The sequence below is a fragment of the Conger conger genome, chromosome 12 (assembly GCF_963514075.1).
Source record: "Conger conger chromosome 12, fConCon1.1, whole genome shotgun sequence".
Lineage (NCBI taxonomy): Eukaryota > Metazoa > Chordata > Actinopteri > Anguilliformes > Congridae > Conger > Conger conger.
The window spans coordinates 49,519,130-49,541,000 of NC_083771.1; the positions used below are offsets into that span (position 1 = coordinate 49,519,130).

At 45.9% G+C, this 21,871-nt stretch overlaps 1 protein-coding gene across 1 annotated transcript; it reads left to right on the forward strand.

Moving 5' to 3' along the window:
* On the forward strand, positions 1–10,202 carry LOC133142343 (granzyme K-like). The gene is made up of 5 exons (XM_061263508.1): positions 1–179; positions 668–815; positions 1,830–1,980; positions 3,217–3,480; positions 9,300–10,202. The coding sequence occupies exons 1-5, from the start codon at positions 116–118 to the stop codon at positions 9,480–9,482; spliced, it is 810 nt and encodes a 269-aa protein (XP_061119492.1). The 5' UTR covers positions 1–115; the 3' UTR covers positions 9,483–10,202.
* Positions 10,203–21,871: the final 11,669 nt, after the last annotated feature.

Genomic DNA, 21,871 nt, shown 5'->3' on the forward strand with positions numbered 1-21,871 from the left:
GCTGTTGCTCTGCACAGTCACAGACGTGAGGACATCCTGCTGCTATCCATCTCAGCTCTCTGCTCTGCTCCACCATCTCATCTGCAGGCAGGTGAATCTCCTGATCCGCTGTGAGATGTCTCCTCTGGGACCGGCTGCTTTGATCTTGCTCCAGCTTCTTTCCAGCTGGAAACCCGCAGGTGTGTTTTCTCATAAACATATAGTAATAACCGTTCAAACAGAGTCTTTCTGCCAAGCTGTCTAACTCCTGCATTTTTAATTTTTGTAAATGGATCCAAATTTTATCCAAAGCACTTTACTATTGATGCCTCTCATTCGCACATTCCCACACTCACACACCGATGGTGACAGGCTGCCAGAGAACTGCTCTTACATTACACTCACTCACACACACACACACACTCACACACACACACACACACACACACACACACTCACACACTCACACACTCACACACCGATGGTGACAGGCTGCCAGAGAACTGCTCTTACATTACACTCACTCACACACACACACACACTCTCACACACACACACACACACACACACACACTCACACACTCACACACTCACACACCTATGGTGACAGGCTGCCAGAGAAATGCTCTTAGCTCCTGTACTGATGTGCAGCTCGTGTCCTGTGTTGACTATGACCCTTGTTTCTCAGCATGCTCTGGGGCGGGCATCGTGGGGGGGAAGGAGGTGAAGCCGCACTCCTGCCCCTGGATGGTCTCTCTGCAGGTGCGCGGGCAGCATGTCTGCGGGGGTGTGCTGGTGAAAGACCAGTGGGTCCTCACTGCTGCACACTGTGAGAGGTGAGTCAGAGTGGGGGACACTGTGAGAGGTGAGTCAGAGTGGGGGAGGCACTGTGAGAGGTGAGTCAGAGTGGGGGGGGCACTGTGAGAGGTGAGTCAGAGTGGGGGGGGCACTGTGAGAGGTGAGTCAGAGTGGGGGAGTCACTGTGAGAGGTGAGTCAGAGTGGGGGGGGGCACTGTGAGAGGTGAGTCAGAGTGGGGGAGTCACTGTGAGAGGTGAGTCAGAGTGGGCGGGGCACTGTGAGAGGTGAGTCAGAGTGGGCGGGGCACTGTGAGAGGTGAGTCAGAGTGGGGGAGTCACTGTGAGAGGTGAGTCAGAGTGGGGGAGTCACTGTGAGAGGTGAGTCAGAGTGGGGGGGGGCACTGTGAGAGGTGAGTCAGAGTGGGGGGGGGGGGGGGGGGGTCACGGCGTGAGGGGGTCCCAGTCCCATAAGAACTATACTAAACTAAATCTAAATCAAGGCAATCTTCTTGTTTCCTACCCTTTCCAACAAGGTATAGTGTGTCATATTCAGGTGATATTTAGACGTGCGTGCATTGGACTTGCTATAGATATAAACCCGTAATTTTATTGGCTAGCGGGGTTCTGGTTAATCGCATTTTGAAATATTATATGTGATGCAGGTTTGTTAGAAAGCATTCGGATCAGTAATATAAGTCTTCTGCTGCTGTAGCCACACAGCATGGTGATGCATTATGTGTTCAGAGATGCTGTTCTGCATCCCACTGTTGTGCTGCGTGGTTATTACTGTCACAGCTGTGGGACACACAGTGTGTTTCGAGGGGGGGGGGGGTGTGTGTGTTGCATGCTGTATGACTACAGTGTGTTTCGAGGGGGGGGGGGGTGTGTGTGTTGCATGCTGTATGACTACAGTGTGTTTCGGGGGGGGGTGTGTGTGTGTGTGTGTGAGTGTGTTGCATGCTGTATGACTACAGTGTGTTTCGAGGGGGGGGGGGGTGTGTGTGTTGCATGCTGTATGACTACAGTGTGTTTCGGGGGGGGGGGTATCACAGTGCGTTTGGGGGGTGCACTGCGGCGGAGGCTGTTTTGGGGGCGCACTCCCTCAAGAAGGACACAGACGTTCAGAGACTTCGGGTGCAAGCCTGCATCAGCCATGGCACCTTCAAGCCGGAGACCGTAGAGCACGACATCATGCTACTCAAGGTAGGCCACATCAACACAAAACCAGAGCGGACAAAATCGTGCTAATCAAGGTAGGCCACATCAACACAAAGCCAGAGCGGACAAAATCGTGCTAATCAAGGTAGGCCACATCAACACAAAGCCAGAGCGGACAAAATCGTGCTACTCAAGGTAGGCCACATCAACACAAAGCCAGAGCGGACAAAATCGTGCTAATCAAGGTAGGCCACAACACAGCCTGACTGCCTGGGATTACAGAGAATTCACTTTTAACACAAACATTACTGAAGGACAGGCTCTCTGCCAAAGCATCTTAATTTGAAGACCTTCTCAGAGAAATGAATTTCCTTGTGAGGGACTGTGATTGTGGCGTGGAGTGGTTAATTGTCATATCCAAATGGGTGCTCTCACAATCGAACAAATAAAAAAACAGACACTGAGATAATTACACGATGCAGTCTGACTAAGGGCAATTTCATTCTGATAATTAGCTGTACTTTCAAACTGAGACAGATTGATAAAAAATGGTAAATGCGTCACATGAATATGAACATAATGTGATTGTGAATAAGAATTCAAGCATCTGGATCTGCAGGTTGCAAAACATGTTTTTTTATAACTGCTTATACATATTATTAACGCCTAATTGTAATAAATATTATTACATTTCTTAAGACATGTTCTCTGGAAGGATAACATTTCCGAAGAGAAACAAACTGGCATTTCTCTCCAGATCCTGTGAACACATGTATGGTCTCTCCAGATAGATGGATAGATAGATAGTCGCTTCTCTAGACACTCGAGTGTTTAACCTCCACCTCCACCTGTCGCGCCCATCTGGGTGATGCCACAATACTCACCACACATCAGCTGTTGTGAAAAGGGAGATACATTTTTTTAGGCAGTTAGATCAGAGGATAGATCTCTCTGTGCGGAGTTTGCATGTTCTCCCCGTGTCTGCGTGGGTTTCCTCCGGGTACTCTGGTTTCTTCCCACAGTCCAAAGACATGCATGTTAGGCTGATTGGAGAGTCTAAATTGGCCGTAGGTGTGAGTGAATGGTGTGTTTGCCCTGTGATGGACTGGCGACCTGTCCAGGGTGTATTCCTGCCTTTCGCCCAATGTATGCTGGGATAGGCTCCAACCCCCCTGTGACCCTGTTCAGGATAAGCGGGTTCAGATAATGGATGGATGGATATTGTAAAGCATAGATTTGACATAATGAAAGAGATATTTTATGCTGCATTTTCCTCTGCAGTTGAAGACGAAGGTAAAGATGAAAAGCAAGAAGATCAAGGTGAAAGATCTTCCAAAGTCGGGTAAAGATGTACCTGCAGGTACCAGCTGTCATGTGACAGGGTGGGGATTGACCAATGGGAAACATCCGTCAGACACCCTGCGGGGGGCGGATGTGAAGATTGAGGGGCGGGACCTATGCAGCTGCTACTACAAAAGCAAACCTGTCATCACAACGGAGATGCTCTGTGCAGGGAACAAGAAGACCAATGAGGACGCCTGCTCAGTGAGTGCTCCTCCTCCATGACTCAAGTCTACTGATCCTCACCTACTGCTCTGACTCATATCTACTGATCCTCACTTACTGCTCTGACTCAAATCTGCTGATCCTCACCTACTGCTCTGACTCAAATCTACTGATGCTCACTTACTGCTCTGACTCAAATCTACTGATCCTCACCTACTGCTCTGATTCAAATCTACTGATCCTCACCTACTGCTCTGATTCAAATCTACTGATCCTCACCTACTGCTCTGACTCAAATCTGCTGATCCTCACATACTGCTCTGACTCAAATCTACTGATCCTCACCTACTGCTCTGACTCAAATCTGCTGATCCTCACTTACTGCTCTGACTCAAATCTACTGATCCTCACTTACTGCTCTGACTCAAATCTGCTGATCCTCACCTACTGCTCTGACTCAAATCTACTGATCCTCACTTACTGCTCCATGACTCATATCTACTGATCCTCACCTACTGCTCTGACTCAAATCTGCTGATCCTCACCAACTGCTCTGACTCATATCTACTGATCCTCCCCTACTGCTCTGACTCAAATCTGCTGATCCTCACTTACTGCTCTGACTCAAATCTACTGATCCTCACTTACTGCTCTGACTTATATCTGCTAATCCTCACTTACTGCTCCATGACTCCTAATTGCTGATCCTCATGTACTGCTCCATGACTCATATCTACTGATCCTCACTTACTGCTCCATGACTCCTATCTGCTGATTGTCACATACTGCTCTGACTCAAATCTGCTGATCCTCACTTACTGCTCTGACTCAAATCTGCTGATCCTCACCTACTGCTCTGACTCAAATATACTGATCCTCACTTACTGCTCCATGACTCATATCTACTGATCCTCACCTACTGATCTGACTCAAATCTACTGATCCTCACCTACTGCTCTGACTCAAATATACTGATCCTCACTTACTGCTCCATGACTCATATCTACTGATCCTCACCTACTGATCTGACTCAAATCTACTGATCCTCACTTACTGCTCCATGACTCAAATCTGCTGATCCTCACCTACTGCTCTGACTCAAATCTGCTGATCCTCACTTACTGCTCCATGACTCATATCTACTGATCCTCACCTACTGCTCTGACTCAAATCTACTGATCCTCACCAACTGCTCTGACTCATATCTACTGATCCTCCCCTACTGCTCTGACTCAAATCTGCTGATCCTCACTTACTGCTCCATGACTCATATCTACTGATCCTCACTTACTGCTCTGACTCATATCTACTGATCCTCACTTACTGTTGTGACTCAAATCTACTGATCCTCACTTACTGCTCTGACTCATATCTACTGATCCCCACTTACTGCTCTGACTTATATCTGCTAATCCTCACTTACTGCTCCATGACTCCTAATTGCTGATCCTCATGTACTGCTCCATGACTCATATCTACTGATCCTCACTTACTGCTCCATGACTCCTATCTGCTGATTGTCACATACTGCTCCATGACTCATATCTACTGATCCTCACTTACTGCTCTGACTCATATCTACTGATCCTCACCTACTGCTCTGACTCAAATCTACTGATCCTCACTTACTGCTCCATGACTCATATCTACTGATCCTCACCTACTGCTCTGACTCAAATCTGCTGATCCTCACCAACTGCTCTGACTCATATCTACTGATCCTCCCCTACTGCTCTGACTCAAATCTGCTGATCCTCACTTACTGCTCTGACTCAAATCTACTGATCCTCACTTACTGCTCTGACTCATATCTACTGATCCTCACTTACTGCTCCATGACTCCTAATTGCTGATCCTCATGTACTGCTCCATGACTCATATCTACTGATCCTCACTTACTGCTCCATGACTCATATCTGCTGATCCTCACTTACTGCTCCATGACTCCTAATTGCTGATCCTCATGTACTGCTCCATGACTCATATCTACTGATCCTCACTTACTGCTCCATGACTCCTATCTGCTGATTGTCACATACTGCTCCATGACTCATATCTACTGATCCTCACTTACTGCTCTGACTCATATCTACTGATCCTCACCTACTGCTCTGACTCAAATCTGCTGATCCTCACTTACTGCTCTGACTCAAATCTGCTGATCCTCACCTACTGCTCTGACTCAAATCTACTGATCCTCACCTACTGCTCTGACTCAAATCTGCTGATCCTCACTTACTGCTCCATGACTCATATCTACTGATCCTCACCTACTGATCTGACTCAAATCTACTGATCCTCACTTACTGCTCCATGACTCATATCTACTGATCCTCACCTACTGCTCTGACTCAAATCTGCTGATCCTCACTTACTGCTCCATGACTCATATCTACTGATCCTCACCTACTGATCTGACTCAAATCTACTGATCCTCACTTACTGCTCCATGACTCATATCTACTGATCCTCACCTACTGCTCTGACTCAAATCTACTGATCCTCACTTACTGCTCCATGACTCATATCTACTGATCCTCACCTACTGATCTGACTCAAATCTGCTGATCCTCACTTACTGCTCCATGACTCATATCTACTGATCCTCACCTACTGATCTGACTCAAATCTACTGATCCTCACTTACTGCTCCATGACTCATATCTACTGATCCTCACCTACTGCTCTGACTCAAATCTACTGATCCTCACTTACTGCTCCATGACTCATATCTACTGATCCTCACCTACTGATCTGACTCAAATCTGCTGATCCTCACTTACTGCTCCATGACTCATATCTACTGATCCTCACCTACTGCTCTGACTCATATCTACTGATCCTCACTTACTGCTCTGACTCATATCTACTGATCCTCACCTACTGCTCTGACTCATATCTACTGATCCTCACTTACTGCTCTGACTCAAATCTGCTGATCCTCACCTACTGCTCTGACTCAAATCTACTGATGCTCACTTACTGCTCTGACTCAAATCTACTGATCCTCACCTACTGCTCTGATTCAAATCTACTGATCCTCACCTACTGCTCTGACTCAAATCTGCTGATCCTCACATACTGCTCTGACTCAAATCTGCTGATCCTCACTTACTGCTCTGACTCAAATCTACTGATCCTCACTTACTGCTCTGACTCAAATCTGCTGATCCTCACCTACTGCTCTGACTCAAATCTACTGATCCTCACTTACTGCTCCATGACTCATATCTACTGATCCTCACCTACTGCTCTGACTCAAATCTGCTGATCCTCACCAACTGCTCTGACTCATATCTACTGATCCTCCCCTACTGCTCTGACTCAAATCTGCTGATCCTCACTTACTGCTCTGACTCAAATCTACTGATCCTCACTTACTGCTCTGACTCATATCTACTGATCCTCACTTACTGCTCTGACTTATATCTGCTAATCCTCACTTACTGCTCCATGACTCCTAATTGCTGATCCTCATGTACTGCTCCATGACTCATATCTACTGATCCTCACTTACTGCTCCATGACTCCTATCTGCTGATTGTCACATACTGCTCCATGACTCATATCTACTGATCCTCACTTACTGCTCTGACTCATATCTACTGATCCTCACTTACTGCTCTGACTCAAATCTGCTGATCCTCACCTACTGCTCTGACTCAAATCTACTGATGCTCACTTACTGCTCTGACTCAAATCTACTGATCCTCACCTACTGCTCTGATTCAAATCTACTGATCCTCACCTACTGCTCTGACTCAAATCTGCTGATCCTCACATACTGCTCTGACTCAAATCTACTGATCCTCACCTACTGCTCTGACTCAAATCTGCTGATCCTCACTTACTGCTCTGACTCAAATCTACTGATCCTCACTTACTGCTCTGACTCAAATCTGCTGATCCTCACCTACTGCTCTGACTCAAATCTACTGATCCTCACTTACTGCTCCATGACTCATATCTACTGATCCTCACCTACTGCTCTGACTCAAATCTGCTGATCCTCACCAACTGCTCTGACTCATATCTACTGATCCTCCCCTACTGCTCTGACTCAAATCTGCTGATCCTCACTTACTGCTCTGACTCAAATCTACTGATCCTCACTTACTGCTCTGACTCATATCTACTGATCCTCACTTACTGCTCTGACTTATATCTGCTAATCCTCACTTACTGCTCCATGACTCCTAATTGCTGATCCTCATGTACTGCTCCATGACTCATATCTACTGATCCTCACTTACTGCTCCATGACTCCTATCTGCTGATTGTCACATACTGCTCCATGACTCATATCTACTGATCCTCACTTACTGCTCTGACTCATATCTACTGATCCTCACCTACTGCTCTGACTCAAATCTGCTGATCCTCACTTACTGCTCTGACTCAAATCTGCTGATCCTCACCTACTGCTCTGACTCAAATCTACTGATCCTCACCTACTGCTCTGACTCAAATCTACTGATCCTCACTTACTGCTCCATGACTCATATCTACTGATCCTCACCTACTGCTCTGACTCAAATCTGCTGATCCTCACTTACTGCTCCATGACTCATATCTACTGATCCTCACCTACTGATCTGACTCAAATCTGCTGATCCTCACTTACTGCTCCATGACTCATATCTACTGATCCTCACCTACTGATCTGACTCAAATCTACTGATCCTCACCTACTGCTCTGACTCAAATCTACTGATCCTCACTTACTGCTCCATGACTCATATCTACTGATCCTCACCTACTGATCTGACTCAAATCTGCTGATCCTCACTTACTGCTCCATGACTCATATCTACTGATCCTCACCTACTGCTCTGACTCATATCTACTGATCCTCACTTACTTCTCTGACTCATATCTACTGATCCTCACCTACTGTTCTGACTCAAATCTACTGATCCTCACTTACTGCTCTGACTCATGTCTACTGATCCTCACCTACTGCTGAATTTCTCTTTTTTAAAATAAAAAAATAATAATTTTAAATTTTTTTATTTATTTTATTTCTCTAATTATGTTATTATTTAATTTATTAAATGAAAGAGCACATTAATCAACATTTTCAGCTTCCATGTAAATGTGCCAGAGTTAGCTAATGAACTCATTTTCATCTGTAGTCCCGAACCTGCATGTCTTTGAACTGTGGGAGGAAACCCACACAGACACGAGGAGAACATGCAAACTCCACACAGAAAGGCCTGGGCAGGGCCCAGGACGCCACTGTGCCATCGTGTACCCCCCACACACCTCCCACATGCCACACCGTTCCCTGTGTCCGTGTCTCTGAGCGGGAATGTGTCTCTGAGCGGGAATGTGTCTCTGAGCGGGAATGTGTCTCTGAGCGGGAATGTGTCTCTAAGTGGGAATGTGACTGTGTCTCTGAGCGGGAATGTGTCTCTGAGCGGGAATGTGACTGTGTCTCTAGTGGGAATGTGTCTCTAGTGGGAATGTGTCTCTAAGCGGGAATGTGTCTCTGAGCGGGAATGTGTCTCTGAGCGGGAATGTGTCTCTGAGCGGGAATGTGTCTCTGAGCGGGAATGTGTCTCTAAGTGGGAATATGTCCGTGTCTCTGACTGGGAATGTGACTGTGTCTCTGACCGGGAATGTGACTGTGTCTCTGAGTGGGAATGTGACTGTCTCTGAGCGGGAATGTGTCTGTGTCTCTGAGCGGGAATGTGACTGTGTCTCTGAGTGGGAATGTGACTGTGTCTTTGTGCGGGAATGTGTCTGTGTCTCTGAGCGGGAATGTGACTGTGTCTCTGACTGGGAATGTGTCTCTGAGTGGGAATGTGACTCTGAGCGGGAATGTGTCTCTGAGCGGGAATGTGATTCTTCCCCAGGGAGACTCTGGAGGGCCACTGCTGTGCCAGAAGGTGCTTGTGGGCGTGGTGTCTGGCGGCACCGGGTGTGGAGACCCGAAGAAGCCGGGTGTGTACACCCGTTTGTCCGAAGGACATCTGTCCTGGATTAAAAAGGTTATCAAGCATCGCAGCAACATCAGTATTTCTCAGACATTCACTTAACTCTGGACCAGCTGTCTGTACAGCGGACTGAATGTCTCACACTTCTGTTTACCTGTGAAACTTTCAGCCTGGGTCAAATACACCTCGGATATTATTTGGATTTTAAAGCAATACAGAAATGAAATGTATACAAAAATACTCAACATATATTATCTTTAGCTTGATTCCAAACAGTATAAACTAGGTTAATTGCTGGCATTTATCTTTCATTTGACACAATGAAAGATATGATTTATACTCAAGGCATGGCAGCATGAATCATGTTTATCTGTGAAAATTTTAAATTAAACACGGGTTTCATGCAGAAGAAAATTTCATTGATATTTGTTTTTAATTGACAATTATTGTTCATCTTTATCTTATTGAATATCAAAGAAACCAAATCTAAGCAATTAAGGATTGAACAAAATTATGAACAAAACATGAACCAATGTTTTTTTACTTAGCAAATGCATTTAGCAAAAGTATCATTCCTCTTTTAGAAAAAGTTTAAAACTGCACAATCTTACCCAAACCAACGGGCTAAAATAATCCTTCATTCTTCACAATAAGAATCCTCCTTCATATACCGTAGGTCATATAGGTTATGAGACAATCCACCTGCAGTTCTGTGTTAAATTGAATTGTCTCTTTGTACATGAATGTAAACATGTTTTGCATTGAATGTGATGATTGACTGCTCTTAAAAGATTTGTAGAAATAAATCTATGCTTCCCAGAATGCATCTGTAAAGTTCTTATTCTTATAAAGTTCTTATAAAAATCTTATTCTATGTTCCCAAATACAGTTAATAGTCTGAATAGAGCTGAAACCATAAAGTAATGATCACAGCCTTCACACCAAACGCATCGTGACTTTTCCATTAGAAAGAGAACGAGTGCTGTCCGCCACTGTTCTGCACAAAGCCCTGCAGCAGACCTGCTGTTCTGCACACAGCCCTGCAGCAGACCTGCTGTTCTGCACACAGCCCTGCAGCAGACCTGCTGTTCTGCACACAGCCCTGCAGCAGACCTGCTGTTCTGCACACAGCCCTGCAGCAGACCTGCTGTTCTGCACTATGCCCTGCAGCAGACCTGCTGTTCTGCACTATGCCCTGCAGCAGACCTGCTGTTCTGCACAAAGCCCTGCAGCAGACCTGCTGTTCTGCACAAAGCCCTGCAGCAGACCTGCTGTTCTGCACAAAGCCCTGCAGCAGACCTGCTGTTCTGCACACAGCCCTGCAGCAGACCTGCAGAAGGGCGGAGAGTGAGACCAGTCTGGACCATACAGTGATTTGGTGGCAAAATCACAGATACAGCTACAGTAAAATACATCAGACTGAGCACACACACACACACACACTGAAACTCCCAATACATCAGACAGCACACACACACTGAAACTCTCATTGACCCAGTCACCCATGCCATGTCAGGAATTGAGGAATTACATATGTACATGGCAAATAATAATAATAATAATAATAATAATAATAAGTAAAGATGAATAGAAATTAAATAGATCAAAAACAAACTTGCCAAAGAAAGAAAAAGTAAGATAAAGAAGAGAAAAAAGAAAATGGAGGACAAAGACAGCCATTGTCTGGAATTACAATTAAAAAGATTAACAGGGTGTCTGAAGCCAAGATAACGAGGTCTCACAGAGCTCTAAGGAGGTGATTGAGAGAATTGAGAGATTGTTCCAGTCAGAAAGAGCTTTGAATAAATCTGCAGTTTATTGTAAATTACATTATGACGTATTCTGATCATCACGATCATGTATTGTTAGTAAGAACTGTGTGTAATAATTATTTTTCTCACTTGGAAAGTGAAACAGTTGGAAAGAAAAAAAGTCATAGTCATACAGCATACAGCATACAGCATAACAGAACTTTGTGGAAGATCATTAATACAAGTGGAGATGATGTGTGTGTGTGGTACTTTAGACTGACTTCTGTGAAAGCTGACACACTGACATCTATTTTTATGATATGAATTAAACCAGTACCAGAGACTGTTACATCCGTGCCAATACCAGACACCGTTACATCTGTGCCAGACGCTGTCTGCGCAGAGACTGAGGAGGAGCCAAATTTATTGTCATAGATTACGCCCTGTAATGGACTCACTGAGTAATGGACTCACTGTAATGGACTCACTGTAATGGACTCTCTGAGTAATGGACTCACTGTAATGGACTCACTGAGTAATGGACTCACTGTAATGGACTCACTGTAATGGACTCACTGAGTAATGGACTCACTGTAATGGACTCACTGAGTAATGGACTCACTGTAATGGACTCACTGTAATGGACTCACTGAATAATGGACTCACTGTAATGGACTCACTGTAATGGACTCACTGAGTAATGGACTCACTGAGTAATGGACTCACTGTAATGGACTCTGACAAATAGAAATGTCAGTTGTGCTCCTGAGGCTTTAGTCTGGTCGTGAGAAACATGGTGGCCTGCGATACGTGTTTTTGAGTGGATCTGAGGAGTTTCATTTGTGACTCTCGTATTTATGTGACATCTACACATACAGATACCACACATACACATATTTCTTGGAGGAAGAAACACATCGAAGAGTTAAAAAAAGGCTCAAGCTAGTTTTTGAAACAGCTGGTAGCCTGTTTACCTGTTCAGACCAGCTCCCAGCTTGACATGGTTTAGCTGGTTGACCAGTTCAGACCAGCTCTATACTCAACATGGTTTGACTAGCTCAAGCTGTGTTTTTAAACAGCTGGTATCTGATAATTTGAAGATTACATTACATTACATTATTGGCATTTGGCAGACGCTCTTATCCAGAGCGACGTACAACAAAGTGCATACCCATAACCAGGGATAAGTTCGCTGAAAGACCCTAGAGGGAAGTACAATTTCAACTGCTACCTGTACAACAAAGAGAAGGACAAGGGCCATTTTTTTTTTTTGAACAAACAAACACAAACAAACAGAGCAAAAGTGACCAAAGTTAACTATCCAAACACTGCTTACCTGGCCAACTAAAATGGTAGTAGCTGGATTTTACAGCCAGGCTGTGATGGTAAAGTCATGAGCTTCTGCCCCAGTGACTGCATTCACAGCTACTGTTTCCAAATAATCTCATTTATCTTCCAGTTATAATTAAAATCTATGATATTCGGGCAAGATTATGAAATAAAAGGCAGATTAACCCTAACCCTAACTGTTTGTGAAATGCTCAATTCCTATGAACATTTACAAAGGTTTGTGACATCTTCAAGAGAGTTTCCAAATGATTTTGTCAGGCAGAAATTTTTAATCACAAATTTGTTTGTATTTGTAGTCATGACACGTTTTTATCAGATAAAACAAATTGTATCTCTGTGTGTCTGCTTCAGCAGGTGAAAATCACCTAGAAATGCTGAAGATTTTAAAAATGAGAGCCTTAAAAAAATGATGATTTTCTCTTTTGAAGACAACCCGATGTTGTTTGATTGCATCAGCGTGTGTGTCAGCAAGACAGCTCCACATGCTCATTTAGTTGGGCCTGCATTGGACCAGGAGCAGCAGAACTATGGAGATGGGCGTTCAGCTTGGGGCGGGGTTAATGGGTTAATATTTTTTAGGTGGCTGTGGCCCCCCCCCCCCCTGTCCCCCTGTATTGATTAGACCAAGCAGGGGGCAATCCCCCCTGGAGCAATGCAGGGTTAAGGGCCTTGCTCAAGGGTCCAACAGCTGCACTGATCTTAATGTGGCTACACTGGGACACTATATTTGGAACATTTTTACTTTATTACACCTACTTATTCATGCAATTATCTAATCAGCCAATTGTCTGGCAGCAGTGCAATGCATACAATCATGTAGATATGGGTCAGGAGCTTCAGTTAATGTTCACATCATCCATCAGAATGGGGAAAAAAATGATTGTGGAATGATTGTTGGTTGCAGACAGGGTGATTTGAGTATCTCAAAAATCACCCTGGGATGTCCTGGGATTTTCATGCACACTAGTCTTTAGAGTTTGCAAAGAACTGCAAAAAACAAAAAAAAATCCAGTGAGCAGCAGTTCTGCAGACAGAAGTGGGGTGGCCTGTAGCGTAGTGGTTAAGGTACATGACTGGGACCCACAAGGTTGGTGGTTCGATCCCCACTCTAGCAATAAGATCCGCACAGCTGTTGGGCCCTTGAGCAAGGCCCTTAACCCTGCATTGCTCCAGGGGAGGATTGTCTCCTGCTTAGTCTAATCAACCGTATGTTGCTCTGGATAAGAACTTCTGCCAAATGCCAGTATTGTAATGTAATGTAGAAGTGCCTTGTTAATGTCAGAGGGGAACGGCCAGACTGGTCAAAGCTGACAGGAAGGTGACAGTCATGCAAATAACCACACACCACAACAGTGGTATGCAGAAGAGCATCTCTGAAAACACAACACATCATAACTCTAAGCGGATAGGCTACAGCCGTGGAAGTCTGGAAAATTAGTCTAATAAATACCTAATAAAGTGCTCACTGAGTGTACTATATTCTGTGGGTTTCTGTCTTTCTTTCGTGAAAATTTGAAAGATAAAAGTGGTAACTGTTGTATAAAAGCATTATGGAACTCGTCGTGCCTAACCACCCCGTTAGTTGTGCCATTACCCACGATATACCAGGGGTTCTCGCTCCCTAGCAATTAAGTGTAGGTTTTGGGCCTATATACTGAATTGTGTATTGATGCCCTTCTACAGTAATTATATACTCTAGGCACAGACTCATCAGCAGTTATGAATTATATAAATAAATCCTCAAACCATTTTCTCTGAAGCGTCCCGTTTTTAGGAGACTGACTCATCATGCAGGATTGTGTTTTTGATGACAGCTGATTTGCATTTATTTGCAATTCAACCAAATGCCTTCACTTCAAACAAATCAACCATTTCAAACTGTGGAAAATGACAGGCAGGTAATCACGGATCAGTGCAGTGCACTGTGGGATGCGTCGTCGAGCCCAGCATTTGACCCCAGGTAACGACATGAAGCCCTGATATTGCTTGGAGACGTTGTGCAATGAATATGCAATGCCCTCAACCTTGGTGCAGCTAGAACACACTGCATTAGCCTTCCATAAAACCCACGTGTACAGTTAATGAACCAAGATAGATAATGACATTTATATAGATACACTGGAAGCGCTTTACAGTGAGGTTACGCAACGGCAGCCATTTTGTGCCAGAATGCTCACCACACAGGCAGCTACATTCCCCCTCTAAAGTTTGCATTCAATGTCCATCCATTTGTAAATGCTCCATGTTCACCTTGCCTTTTAATATCAGGTCTTATTTTAGAGTGCACCACCAATTTCTTAAGTGTGCTTCTTTATAATAACAATTAAAATGAAATTGCATTTTGCCTTAAACAAAATTACACAAGCACTATTAATACAGCAATCCCGTCCAACTGTGAAAATGAATGTTTTTAGGGGATATTGCCCCTTCACCAGGACTCATGTGCCGTTTAAAAGAGACGTTCAGCGACGCATCCAGAGCACAGATAAGACCCTCGATCCCTTTGCTCCTGTAATCCAGCTGTTCCTGCATCTGCCCAGCAGAACTGCCCACCTGGGCCTCAGGTAAGGACACGCTGGTCTGCCTCTCTGCGCTTCTGTACATAATGTTCCTTAGTCAGGGATGGGTATAAATGTTCTTATAGAAAGTACAAAATTCCTCCCAAACAATCTGTAAACTATAATGAAAATGGTGGGGCCGTGGTGGCAGGTGACATAAGGGTACAGTGACACATATAGAATCCATGAAAGGAAATCACATATTTTGCACACGTGTGAAATGCTTGTCATTACTGTGCACTTTAATGTCAGCCATAAAGGACAGGTAATACTTTCCTGCACTGAAACAGCCCATCTGGCCAGACAGAAGCTGACTGCTGCTCAGTGGCTCCTAAACCTGTTCCTGGAGATCTACTGTCCTGTAGGTTGTCACTCCAACCCTAACAAAGCACACCTCACTCAACAGCTAGAGATCTCAATGAGCTGCTGATTAGTTTCAACATGGAATATGGTTGAGGTTGAGGTTGAGGTTGAGGTGAAGCCCTACAGGACGGTAGATCTCCAGGAGCAGGGTTGGGCAGCCCTGCTCTAGCTGTTGAGTGAGGTGTGCTTTGTTAGGGTTGGAGCGAAGACCTACAGGATGATGGATCTCCAGGAACAGGGTTGGGCAGCCCTGCTCTACCTGTTGAATGAGGTGTGCTTTGTTAGGGTTGGAGTGAAGACCTACAGGACAGTGGATCTCCAGGAGCAGGTTGGGCAGCCATAGCTGTCCCCGTGGCGCTGAAAAGTAAGGATGGAGAATCTGAAGCAAAGGCTGCTTGGACAGGAACAGGTTCCTGAAGGTAAGTTAGGGGCGGCCTGTAGTGTAGTGGTTAAGGTACATGACCCTGTAGCGTAGTGGTTAAGGTACATGACCCTGTAGCGTAGTGGTTAAGGTACATGACCCTGTAGTGTAGTGTTTAGGGTACATGACCCTGTAGTGTAGTGGTTAAGGTACATGACCCTGTAGCGTAGTGGTTAAGGTACATGACCCTGTAGCGTAGTGGTTAATGTACATGACCCTGAAGCGTAGTTGTTAAGGTACATGACCCTGTAGCGTAGTGGTTAATGTACATGACCCTGAAGCTTAGTGGTTAAGGTACATGACCCTGTAGTGTAGTGGTTAAGGTACATGACCCTGTAGTGTAGTGGTTAGGGTACATGACCCTGTAGCGTAGTGGTTAAGGTACATGACTCTGTAGTGTAGTGGTTAAGGTACATGACCCTGTAGTGTAGTGGTTAAGGTACATGACCCTGTAGTGTAGTGGTTAAGGTACATGACCCTGTAGCGTAGTGGTTAAGGTACATGACCCTGAAGCGTAGTTGTTGAGGTACATGACCCTGTAGCGTAGTGGTTAATGTACATGACCCTGAAGCTTAGTGGTTAAGGTACATGACCCTGTAGTGTAGTGGTTGAGGTACATGACCCTGAAGCGTAGTGGTTAAGGTACATGACCCTGTAGTGTAGTGGTTAGGGTACATGACCCTGTAGCGTAGTGGTTAAGGTACATGACTCTGTAGTGTAGTGGTTAAGGTACATGACCCTGTAGTGTAGTGGTTAAGGTACATGACCCTGTAGTGTAGTGGTTAAGGTACATGACCCTGTAGCGTAGTGGTTAAGGTACATGACCCTGTAGCGTAGTGGTTAAGGTACATGACCCTGTAGTGTAGTGGTTAAGGTACATGACCCTGTAGTGTAGTGGTTAAGGTACATGACCCTGAAGCGTAGTGGTTAAGGTACATGACCGTGTAGCGTAGTTCCGGTTCTTTTCGAAGGAGTGTTGTTTTGTTTGTGAACTCTGCCTCTCTTGATTCTCCCACAGAGACAGGACCTTGCAGTCCTTTATTCCATTACTGAATACAGTGAGGGTCCCAGCACCACACCGCAGTCCTGCTCTGCTGCACTTATGTGCTTGTGTGTGTGTCTCTGTGTGTGTCCTTGTGTGTGTCTCTGTGTGTGTCTGTGTGTGTGTGTGTATTTATGTGTGTGTGTCCTTGTGTGTGTCTCTGTGTGTGTATTTATGTGTGTGTGTGTGTGTGTGTGTGTGTGTGTGTGTGTGTGTGTGTGTTTTTGTTTCATGTACCACAGGGAAGTGTCACTCATATCGCAGTCATGAAGAGTGACTATGTCCTTTTGTCACACATTGTACGACTTCTTATTCACCATTTCATGGGATAACCCAGAATTATGCGTATTAAAAATATGCTAATGGTTGTACCCTTAAGGTACAATTAAGTTCAATGATTTCCTTTCAACTATAAAATCTTAAGTTGTTTCCTGCTTTGTTGCGCAATTATAAAAATAATCTGTAATGGTCTTTGATTTGCTTTGTTTTTCATGTTAAAAATAAAGTTGTGCTCGTGTCCTGAGGTCCCTGACTGCGTAGTGTCACATGATGAAAGGGTGGAAGAGTCTGGTTTCCTCTCGTTCTTCTCCAGCGGTGATGAGGCTCGGTGGTTGATGGTCGTTGAGGAATTCGCCCATTTGCACTTGAGCTGTGAGCTCCCGCAGGCCCTCCCTGACTGACGGGGCTCCGGCTCCTCCACACTGCCATCATGACACCTTCAGTCTCAAGACCTTCTGCCACGGTTTCTGTGTTCAGCAATATGTTTCCTCCCAACGGTGTGCAATGTTTTGCAACAGGCTTTGAGGTGTGTTTGCTCCCGTTTGGTGGGTGTATCGGGGGTGTAGCCTGAATCAATAATAATGTGGGCCTTTGCTTTAAAGCCTGGGCAATGTAGAGAATGGTGTTCACAGATGCCATAGTATCAAACTGTGCCTACCCTTCTGAAAAAATGAGCTCAAGCTATGTTTTGAAACAGCTGGTAGCTGGTATTTCGAGCTGGTGACTGCACAGAACAGAACGATGTGTGTTACTGGGAGCAATGAGCATTACTGGGAGCGATGTGTGTTACTGGGAGTGATGTGTGTTACTGGGAGTGATGCATGTTACTGGGAGTGATGTGTGTTACTGGGAGCGATGTGTGTTACTGGGAGTGATGTGTGTTACTGGGAGTGATGTGTGTTACTGGGAGTGATGCGTGTTACTGGGAGTGATGTGTGTTACTGGGAGTGATGCGTGTTACTGGGAGTGATGTGTGTTACTGGGAGCGATGTGTGTTACTGGGAGCGATGTGTGTTACTGGGAGCGATGTGTGTTACTGGGAGCGATGTGTGTTACTGGGAGTGATGTGTGTTACTGGGAGTGATGTGTGTTACTGGGAGCGATGTGTGTTACTGGGAGTGATGCGTGTTACTGGGAGTGATGCATGTTACTGGGAGTGATGTGTGTTACTGGGAGCGATGTGTGTTACTGGGAGTGATGCGTGTTACTGGGAGTGATGTGTGTTACTGGGAGTGATGCGTGTTACTGGGAGAGATGTGTGTTACTGGGACCGATGTGTGTTACTGGGAGAGATGTGTGTTACTGGGAGTGATGCGTGTTACTAGGAGCGATGTGTGTTACTGGGAGTGATGTGTGTTACTGGGAGCGATGTGTGTTACTGGGAGTGATGTGTGTTACTGGGAGCGATGAGCATTACTGGGAGCGATGTGTGTTACTGGGAGTGATGTGTGTTACTAGGAGCGTAGTTTATTGTGTGCTTAACCTGCTAATAGGCCTGTCGTCAAATATATCTCACTACAATCCCAGCCAAACAAACATTCTGGGAAGATTTTATCGAGTAATGTGCGCTGAGGTCTTCAGAGAATTAGCTGGCTGGTCTGTCAGAAATGTAATCTTCAGGTTAATGGACTGCGATATTGGAGCTGGCCTGATCTCATACTTCTAAGCTAAAAAGATCTGGCCAGCCTTGGAAGATTTAAGTACAGCTTACTAACTCTCATATCCCCACAGAGTCAATTATAATGGCACAGATAAGACCCTTACCCCTGAACACTACAGAGCAGTGCTGCCACCTGCTGGAAAAACTGGGGAATGACATAGAGAATCAGAGCCCCTGAGTGTGATTTTAATTCCAAGGTCAATTTTAATTGCATAAGTGCTTTTTACAGAAAACTGCCATAAAAGAGGCTTTACAGAGTAACACAAGAACAAAAGGTGCAAAGCCCAGGCCAGGCACACGTTTCAGTCTGAGATACTCTAACCACCCTGTCTGGCACCAACAATCATTCCACGGTCATAGTCAGTTAGATCACATTTTTCCTCATTCTGATGGTTGATATGAACATTAACTGAAGCTCCTGATCCATATCTACATGATTGTATGCATTGCACTGCTGCCACACAATTGGCTGATTAGATAATCGCATGAATATGTAGGTGTAATAAGGTAAAATTGTTCCTATTAAAGTGCTCGGTGAGTGTATTTATTAAAGTGAGCTTCTTCTTTTTCAAAACACCTGTGCTAATACTCTGGATGTGCACTTGCCTCTATTATATTAAATTCCCCAGTGGGATGAAATCTCAGGAACCCGGCTATAGAGGGGGAAGCCCATCCTGTGCTGCCCTGCGAGGTGTTATGGCAGAATGGATATCACAGAAACATCATAATAAATCTATCACAGACATTAAAATGGGGTGAGCAGGTTACAGTCGAGGTCATGAACTGGAAAATCTGGAAAAGGGTCATGACCTCAGGGTGGGGCAGGGGCAGGATGGTGACCTCAGGGTGGGGCAGGGGCAGGATGGTGACCTCAGGGTGGGGCAGGGGCAGGATGGTGACCTCAGGGTGGGGCAGGGGCAGGATGGTGACCTCAGGGTGGGGCAGGATGGTGACCTCAGGGTGGGGCAGGATGGTGACCTCAGGGTGGGGCAGGGGCAGGATGGTGACCTCAGGGTGGGGCAGGGGCAGGATGGTGACCTCAGGGTGGGGCAGGGGCAGGATGGTGACCTCAGGGTGGGGCAGGGGCAGGATGGTGACCTCAGGGTGGGGCAGGGGCAGGATGGTGACCTCAGGGTAGGGCAGGGGCAGGATGGTGACCTCGGGGTGGGGCAGGGGCAGGATGGTGACCTCAGGGTGGGGCAGGGGCAGGATGGTGACCTCAGGGTGGGGCAGGGGCAGGAACGTGACCTCAGGGTGGGGCAGGGGCAGGGGCAGGAGAAGGTTTGGCACTGCAGAGATGATCAGCACACAGAATAAGAGTGTCCCAGCACCCCACTCAACAGCCCAAACCCCAAACTCTGTGATTCAACTTGTCCATTTGTCAGTGTCAATACACCCACCCCCGATAAAGTGCTTAATCATCTGGGGTACAAAGCAGGAGTTACTTGGGTAACTGTAGAGAGTAAAACCCGGAGCCGGCTTTTGAAGTTTAACACTCAGCGATGTCACCAGCCTGGCCTCCTGCCCTTCATCCTCATGTGATGCTGAGAGCTACAGTATGTTCCCATGGAAACCAGGTTTCCATAGAGATCAGGGTGCTACAGCATGTTCCCATGGAAACCAGGTTTCCATCTAGAGCAGGGTGCTACAGCATGTTCCCATAGAAACCAGGTTTCCATAGAGAGCAGGGTGCTACAGCATGTTCCCATAGAAACCAGGTTTCCATAGAGAGCAGGGTGCTACAGCATGTTCCCACGGAAACCAGGTTTCCATCGAGAGCAGGTGGCTACAGCATGTTCCCACGGAAACCAGGTTTCCATAGAGAGCAGGGTGCTACAGCATGTTCCCATAGAAACCAGGTTTCCATAGAGAGCAGGGTGCTACAGCATGTTCCCACGGAAACCAGGTTTCCATCGAGAGCAGGTGGCTACAGCATGTTCCCACAGAAACCAGGTTTCCATAGAGAGCAGGGTGCTACAGCATGTTCCCATAGAAACCAGGTTTCCATAGAGAGCAGGGTGCTACAGCATGTTCCCATAGAAACCAGGTTTCCATAGAGAGCAGGGTGCTACAGCATGTTCCCATAGAAACCAGGTTTCCATAGAGAGCAGAGCGCTACAGCATGTTCCCATAGAAACCAGGTTTCCATAGAGAGCAGGGTGCTACAGCATGTTCCCATAGAAACCAGGTTTCCATAGAGAGCAGGGTGCTACAGCATGTTCCCATAGAAACCAGGTTTCCATCGAGAGCAGGTGGCTACAGCATGTTCCCATAGAAACCAGGTTTCCATCAAGAGCAGAGCGCTACAGCATGTTCCCAAAGAAACCAGGTTTCCATCAAGAGCAGGTGGCTACAGCATGTTCCCATAGAAACCAGGTTTCCATAGAGAGCAGGGTGCTACAGCATGTTCCCATAGAAACCAGGTTTCCATAGAGAGCAGGGTGCTACAGCATGTTCCCATAGAAACCAGGTTTCCATAGAGAGCAGGGTGCTACAGCATGTTCCCATAGAAACCAGGTTTCCATAGAGAGCAGGGTGCTACAGCATGTTCGCATAGAAACCAGGTTTCCATCGAGAGCAGGTGGCTATAGCATGTTCCCATAGAAACCAGGTTTCCATCAAGAGCAGAGCGCTACAGCATGTTCCCAAAGAAACCAGGTTTCCATCAAGAGCAGGTGGCTACAGCATGTTCCCATAGAAACCAGGTTTCCATAGAGAGCAGGGTGCTACAGCATGTTCCCATAGAAACCAGGTTTCCATAGAGAGCAGGGTGCTACAGCATGTTCCCATAGAAACCAGGTTTCCATAGAGAGCAGGGTGCTACAGCATGTTCCCATAGAAACCAGGTTTCCATAGAGAGCCGGTGGCTACAGCATGTTCCCATAGAAACCAGGTTTCCATAGAGAGCAGGGTGCTACAGCATGTTCGCATAGAAACCAGGTTTCCATCGAGAGCAGGTGGCTACAGCATGTTCCCATAGAAACCAGGTTTCCATCAAGAGCAGAGCGCTACAGCATGTTCCCAAAGAAACCAGGTTTCCATCAAGAGCAGAGCGCTACAGCATGTT